Source organism: Hylobates moloch, unplaced genomic scaffold, assembly GCF_009828535.3.
Source record: "Hylobates moloch isolate HMO894 unplaced genomic scaffold, HMol_V3 SCAFFOLD_13, whole genome shotgun sequence".
NCBI lineage: Eukaryota > Metazoa > Chordata > Mammalia > Primates > Hylobatidae > Hylobates > Hylobates moloch.
In genome coordinates this window covers 34,444,566-34,452,078 of record NW_026652288.1, presented here as the reverse complement: position 1 = coordinate 34,452,078, position 7,513 = coordinate 34,444,566, and the positions used below count along the sequence as shown (strand labels likewise).

The following is a 7,513-nucleotide window of genomic DNA, read 5'->3' as shown; positions in this document are numbered from 1 at the left end:
CAAGACTTTTGAAGAGGTTTATATCCATCTCAAATGGACAAAGAAATAATTTACAATGACAAGTTTTCTCAAGTAAATGCTCTAAGAAAAGGGAGATAAGGGGCCTCAGTGCTTAGACCCTCTGGATTCTGAGGGCCTAGAGGCAGGAGGAAGCCTGTCTAAAGTTTAGTCAAGCTGAGGGAAACATTATGGCAGTGTTGGTACACTCTGTAAAGCTGACCTGCCCGTGTTCAAATCTGAGCTCCACTGCTTAATAGCTGAGTGACCTGGGGCAAGTTTCTCAACCTCTCTAGCCCTGATTTCCGCATCTTGTAAAATGCAGATGATTAACACTTACTTCATAGGATGGTTTTGTAGATTAAATATATTAATCCAAGTACAGCACTTAAAACAGTACCTGGCACATAATAAATGTATTATTTGCTGTGGGTTAATTACTTCACCATTCTAAGCCTCAGTTTCCCCAATCATCCCATCTGAAAATAATGTGGAAAAGTCAATGACATGATGGCTGCAAACTGATAGCATAGACTGGGCATCTAGTAAGACTGTCTTTAATCACTAACACAGCTGGGCACGGTGCCTCACATCTGTAATCCCAGCACTTGAGAGACAGAGGCAGGAGGATCATCTGAGCCCAGGAGTTCGAGACCAGCCTAGGTAACATAGTGAGACACCAATCTCTACAATACAAATAAAAGTTACATTAAAATTAAAAAATCACTGCCGGGCATGGTGACTCACGCCTGTAATCCCAGCACTTTGGGAGGCCGAGGTGGGTGGATCACCTGAGGTCAAGAGTTTGAGACCAGCCTGACCAACATGAAGAAACCCTGTCTCTACTAAAAATACAAAATTAGCCAGGCATGGTGGCACATGCCTGTAATCCCAGCTACTCGGGAGGCTGAGGCAGGAGAATCGCTTGTACCTGGGAGGGGAGGTTGTGGTGAGCCGAGATTGTGCCATTGCACTCCAGCCTGGGCAACAAGAGCAAAACTCCATTTCAAAAAAAAAAGAAAAATCACTAATACTCCCAACACTACATCTACCATCACTGATGTTTCCCTCTATACATGTATTATAATATATGTGTTTCAGAATAAGAGCTCATACTCTTTTTGATGTTCTATTTTGTTGCTATACTCATTATTTGCTCTTGTTTTGTTGTTACCTCACACTACTCCCCATTATCAATAGTACTATTGGCTATCAATAGTAATATTGGCAATATACTGTTATGATCTCACTATTCCCCAAATCTGATCCTCCTCCCATCAAGCAGTTGCAAAGCCTACCAGGAACTCTCTCATTCCCAAGCCAGGCGTTTTCCCCTCCAGTGCCTCTAGGGCCAGGCCTTCATCTGATTGGAAGGAGATGGAGGTGGGGCTCAAGCCCCAGGTCCCCAACATCAAGCAAAGACCAACAGCAGCACCCTTGGGCCCTATGGACAAGTGGGATACAGTAGGTGAGCCCAGTTAACGATTTTTTTTTTTTTTTGAGACGGAGTTTCACTCTTTTCGCCCAGGCTGGGGTGCAGTGCATGATCTCGGCTCACCGCAACCTCTGCCTCCTGGGTTCAAGCGATTCTCCCACCTCAGCCTCCCGAGTAGCTGGGATTACAAGCATGCGCCATCGTGCCCAGCTAATTTTGTATTTTTAGTAGAGACAGGGTTTCTCCATGTTGGTCAGGCTGGTCTCGAACTCTGGACCTCAGGTGATCCGGCTGCCTCGGCTTCCCAAAGTGCTGGGATTACCGGCATGAACCACTGCGCCCAGCCTTAATGACTCTTAGTAAACCAGATGAAGCCAGGTGCAGTGGCTCCTGCCTATAATCCCAACACTTTGGGAGGCCAAGGCAGGAGGACTGGGCATCACAGCAAGACCTCATCTCTACAAAAAATAAAATTAGCCAATTATGATAGGGTGAGCCTGTAGTCCCAGCTACTTGAGAGCCTGAGGCAGGAGTTAGAGGTTGCAGTGAGCTATGATTGGGCCACTGCGGTCCAGTTTGGGTGACAGAGACTCCGTCTCTAAAAAAATGCAGACGGCTGGCTGGATGGCAAGGTGGGTGGAGCCTAGGGAGGGTACACAAACTCATTAGACAAAGGTCTCTGTTCCCTGGCATTGCTAAAAGCCCCATTCACCCCTCCATGCCACTTACGGTTTCGCCCGGTCTCCCCCTCACCAGTGGGACCACCCACATGCAGGCTAGACCCCAGGAGATTAAAGTTCAACCATGACTTTCCCCCAGGGCTGTGGCTCTAGGTCCAATATCTCTCCTGTTAAAGGCTTTATGATGCCCACCCTAGCTCAGCTACAGAGGTTATTGCGAGAAACAAGGTGGAAGTGACTCCTTTAAAGCACTATACAAAGTAATTAAATCTTTACTGAGGCATTTATGTGCCAGAAACTGATCACACACAGACGTAAGGCAAGGTCCCTGCCCTCGAGGAGCTCACAGTCTAGTAAGGCAGACATATGGGGAACCGATTCCCCAAAGATGAGGGGAGTAGGGGAGGCAGTGCTTAGAGTGGGGAGCCATTGTCCCACCCACCCCACGCTCCAAAGTCCAGGCTGGCTAGGAGAAAGTGAGTAGGAAGCTTAGCATCCTCTCTGTCATCTTCCCTGTGACAGCTGACTTCTCTCATTCTGTCCTAACATCACAAGAGGACAAACAGACAAGGATGAGAAGGATACAGGTGCTGTCCTCAAAAAGCTAGAACACCCCTGGCAGGATATATACAATAGTATTTTATTTCCCGAAGCCGCAAACCAGCGCAGCAGAAGCTGGGGATACTGGGGAATGTTGGAAAAACAGGGGCCGGGCCAGCCCAGTCCCGTGGTGGGAACAGGAAGTGATGGGAAGAGAGGTACCCAGTGCCAGAGAAGTAGGTGAGAGGGAAATTTCCAGGTGGAGAAGCTCACAGCAGGACACCAGCAGCCACGGCCAACAGAAGGGCTGCCAATCCAGCTGTGGGAGCCACACAGCCTTTATTATGGGGCTGCTGGGGCCCCCCTTTTGCAGGATACTGCCCCGAATTGCTGCGGTCCTGGTGGCCAGCGGCGCCTCCAGTCAACCTAGGCTCCTCATCCCGGGAGGCCTCATGTTCTGCTCCCTGTCTCGGAGTCTGACTGGTTGGGGCAGGCATGGGTTTGGTGGTGGAGGTGGGTCTCACTGGGGCAGAGGTAGAAGTGGTGACAGACATGGTTGAGGCCACAGATATGGTTGAGGCCACAGTCGTGGGCTCTGGAGGGGGCAGCCGGACAAGGGGTGGGATTCGAGGGGAGAAGTAGGTCTTGTTGCGGAGGTCAGAGTTACAGCGGGACCCCTGGCAGCAGGAGCCACTGAGTGTGAACCCTGGGCCTGTTACTCCATCCCGAGTGCAGAATTCATCCTGGACACAGCCCCGGACAGGCAAGGACACGGTCATGTTAGCTGCAGGAAGGAGACACAGATAGGTCAGTGGCTGGAGGGAGAGAGGTTGACATGGCCAGAACGAAACTTAGAGGCATCAGACAAGAACAGTGAACCCAACCGGGCATGGTGGCTCAAGTCTGTAATCCCAGCACTTTGGGAAGCCGAGGCAGGTGGATCACTGGGCAACAGAGTGAGACTCTGTCTTGCAAAAAAAAAAAAAAAAAGAACAGAGAACACCCAAAAGGAGACAGAAGGTCCCTGCATCCATTAATCCCAAAATCTCAACTCAGGTCCTACTATGAGAAACAGACAGACTCACTGTCTTTGGTTGGCACATGGTGGATTAACATTTTCCATTGTGCTTTGAATGGAAATGTGTGTAGGCTGAACCAAAAGTAGGGTTTAAAACAAAGACTTAGACTGAGATACGAGACCTCTCACAAGACCACGGGGCAGAACAAACTTCCTCTACAACCCTCTCGCCGTCATCCCCCTAGCCTTCACCCCGGCTTTTACTTCCCCATCAGAATTTAGTCTCAGAGTCAGAGCTACATCTCGGCACCAGGTTCAGTGGTTCACGCCTGTAATCCCAGCACTCTGGGAGACCTAGGCAGGGGATTGCTTAGCCCAGGAGTTCAATACCAGCCTGGGGAACATGGCGAGACCCCACCATTACCAAAAACAAAAGGAACCAGTCATGGCGGTGCACCCCTGTAGTCCCAGCTACTTGGGAGGCTGAGGCAGGAGGACTGCTTGAGCCCAAGAGGTAGAGGCTGCAGTGAGCTATGATTGCGCCACTACACTCCAGGCTAGGCGATAGAGCAAGACGCTTAAAAAAAAAAGTAATAATAAAATAAAAAAGAACTACATCTTCCATAGCATAACTGGCAGGGGATGGGGTTTGAAGAACTTCATTTTCCATGGTTACATCTCTCAATAGTCTGGGACAGGCGGAGGACCCCTTGAGTTTTAAGGGCTAAGAACTAGAGATTCCCCGCAGTGCCTGGGCAGAAGCTTAGAGGCTTAAATGCCTCCTAAGTACCTGGCAGCCCTCTATGGAAATGTATTTCCCTCCAAAACACTCTGGGACAAAGCATCACTATCCCCACACTATTAATATGTTGGGGGAAGGGACTGCATTTTCCATGATGCCCTACGATACAAGCACTTAGGCCCCACGGTTCCCAGAATGCGTCGCAGGTGAAGGAAACGCTTTGGGTAAAGGGTTCCCTACCGCCCAGGGTGCTTCAGAAGGGCTACCCTAACTCCCACAGGTCCCGTGCTCCGGGGCTCCCTCACCTGCCATCAAGGTGACGTTGCCGTCGAAGCAGCCCTTGTAGACATGATCGCTGGCGTTGTAGCAGCTCACGACCGGCGGCGATGTACCCTGGCACGCCTCCCGGCTCAGGCCCACGCAGCTGTAGCACTCCACGCCGTTGGGCGGGTATGCACTCTCATTACCTGCGAGGGGAGCCGAGAGGAAGAAAAGGCGTCGAAAGGGTTCGGGAACCGCAGCTCGTCCTCTAGCCCCGCCCCTAAGGCCTGGCCCCGCACTATCGATGACCCCGCCTACTAGTAGCCCCGCCCCAGCGCGCAACCTCCCGGCGCCTACAGCCAGAAAGTCCCTCCTGCTGCCTCTTGGCCCCGCCCCAGAGTGTGACCCTACCCCCAGCCCAGGCCGAGTACTCCCGCCTCCGCCACGGCTCCGCCTCCATCTTGGCCGGCCCGAATGTGGCTCCGCCCCCGCAGCTACGGCCCCGCCCCCCACGGACCTGCCGGGTCGAGCGCCCGCGAGGTGAGGTTGAGCTTGGCGTTGCAGCGATCCTGAGCGCATTGCTGCAGCTGGATGAACGCCAGAAGCCCGTGAAGATCCAGGCCGCGGTCATTCTTGCCGGGGAGTCCCGAACCGCAACCCCGCACTGCCATTGAGAATTGTCCGTGGACTGGGGAGACGGACAAGGGCAGGATTCGCTGTGGGCGTGGTCTCAGATGGGGCGTGGCCCAAAGTTGGGTAGGGTCTGGGAGGGGCGGGGCCTCAAATAGGCCAACACCACAGGACCGACAGGCAGGAATTGGCGGATGGACGCCCCCAAAGAGCCGCTCAGAGCTGAAACAACGACTGAAGGAGGGAGGAGCGGGGTCATGGAACGGGGGCGGAACCTCAAAGAGCAGAGTCGGAGGAGACAGCTCGGTTGACAGGCAGGGATGGGGAGGTCTCAGTGGTGAAGCAGAAGAAGTGCATAGGACGTGACCTCGTTCCGAACCCGAGCTCTCCCAGTCCGCCCCACCCAGTTCTCAGCTCTCTGCTCCTCGCCCTTGTAATTGTTAATAGAGAAGCCCTGGCCTGGGAGAAGGGGCAAGGCTGTGTCTTAGGGTCCCGGCCAGGCTGAAAGGGAGGGGTGGGGCCGCGTTAAAGGGGCGTGGCCAGATCCAGAAAGGACTTTAAGGAGGCGGGCTGGGCCGGAGGAGCCTGCAGTGGTGTGCGTGGCCCGGGGGTCCCCACTCACTGGTCTCCACCGCCCCCACGGCCTCGGTGCAGACGTCCACGCCCGGCGCGCACTTCACTGTCTTCATCTTGTTCGGAGAGCATCCGTCATCTGCTTTCTGCACGCAGCTGTAGCACTCCAGGGCCTGCGCTCCTGGGGGAGCGGAGCCGAGTAGACCTGAGTCCTCCTTGCTAAAGCGTCCATCCCCAAGGGAGAAATAGTCCTTCCCATGCCCTCTGGCCCGGAATAAGACAGTCTTATTGCACACACTTTTCCAGGGCAGGAGTAGGGAAAAGCTTTCCACAAATCTGGAAGCACGGGAATCACTGGACCCTTTTCCTTCACACCCACTATGCCAACCGTGGGCACATCCTTCCGACAGCCCCGTATGCCCACTGTAGGCGATCCCCGCCATGAAGCCCCTCATCCCGGGGTAGGAGGGATACCTCCTCACAGTTTTCTGCTCAGAATGAGAGAACTTTTCCCACAGTGTGTGGGAGAACTTTTCCCACAGTACACTGTGCTAGACTGTGCTCAGTGAGGGATCCCTTCCCACAGCTCCCTTCTGCTCAAATGAGAGAACTCTACCCACAGCTTCTCTGCCCAGGACAGGGGACTCTTTTTTTCTTTTTTTGAGACGGAGTCTCGCTCTGTCGCCAGGCTGGAGTGCAGTGGCGCAATCTCGGCTCACTGCAACCTCCGCCTCCCGGATTCAAACGATTCTCCTGCCTCAGCCTCCCGAGTAGCTGGGACTACAGGCTCGCGCTACCGCGCCCAGCTAATGTTTGTATTTTTAGTAGAGACGGGGTTTCACCATGTTGGCCAGGCTGGTCTCGATCGCTTGACCTCATGATCCGCCCGTCTCGGCCTCCCAAAGTGCTGAGATTACAGGCGTAAGCCACCGCGCCCGGCCTAGGAACAGGGGACTTCTTTCTACAGCTTCAGGATAGGAAAATTTTGCCCACAGTTCCCCCTGTCCGTGGTGGGGAACCCTTCCTACTGCCCATGGTGGAGGACCCTTCCCTCTGCCTCGCTTGCTCAGGACGGGGGAACTTTGCCCACAGTGCCCTCTGCTTATGTGGGGATCCTTCCCACAGCCTTCTCTATACGGGGCCAGAGAAGCCTCCTCCCTAGGAGCTCCCACTCTACCCCCTCCACCTCTCTGGGCAGCAGACCCACCTCCGCGAAGGAGCAGCAGCAGCAGCAGCAGCCAGCCTGCGGTCCAGATCACGGCCTGGGCACCTGCTTTCCTGGCGGGGTCCATGGCTCCGTCCTGCTCCCTTGGCGTCCCCCCTGGGTGTGCCGCCTCCCAGCTGCGGCCCTCTTACCTGAGCCCAGGATGAGTAACCTCGCCCCAGGCAACCCCAGCCTTGCCCAACCGGGCCAACTCAGCGTCGGCTGTGGGGCGGGGCCCCGCCCCTAGGCGCGTCATCCACAGGGAGAGCGGTCCCTGCCCTGTGAAGTTGCCAAGGAGGTAAAGGGTGGGGGCTGAGGTTCCCTGACAGCTCGCGGGAGAAAGTCTGTGTATGTTTGGAGTGGAAGAGTAGTGGGGCTTAAAGACAGGCTGGGGCTACTCGACATTCAGTGTTCGGGAACTGTAAATGAGCAT

General features: G+C 54.3%; 1 protein-coding gene across 1 annotated transcript; it reads right to left on the bottom strand.

Annotated features, from left to right (window-relative positions):
• Positions 1–2,361: 2,361 nt before the first annotated feature.
• On the bottom strand, positions 2,362–7,205 carry LYPD3 (LY6/PLAUR domain containing 3). Its single transcript, XM_032172729.2, has 5 exons — positions 7,084–7,205; positions 5,926–6,057; positions 5,191–5,361; positions 4,718–4,879; positions 2,362–3,436 (listed from the first exon to the last, which is right to left on the bottom strand). Exons 1-5 carry the CDS (start codon positions 7,166–7,168, stop codon positions 2,922–2,924), a joined length of 1,065 nt encoding a protein of 354 aa, XP_032028620.1. The 5' UTR covers positions 7,169–7,205; the 3' UTR covers positions 2,362–2,921.
• Between the last annotated feature and the right edge of the window lie 308 nt (positions 7,206–7,513).

Excerpts from the sequence above, each read along its gene's own strand:
- LYPD3 (XM_032172729.2), bottom strand. The coding sequence starts at position 7,168 with ATGGACCCCGCCAGGAAAGCAGGTGCCCAGGCCGTGATCTGGACCGCA. Across the intron at positions 4,880-5,190 it reads GCGGGCGCTCGACCCGGCAG|GTAATGAGAGTGCATACCCG; the intron begins GTCCGTGGGGGG and ends CTCCCCTCGCAG. Across the intron at positions 3,437-4,717 it reads CAACGTCACCTTGATGGCAG|CTAACATGACCGTGTCCTTG; the intron begins GTGAGGGAGCCC and ends TCCTTCCTGCAG.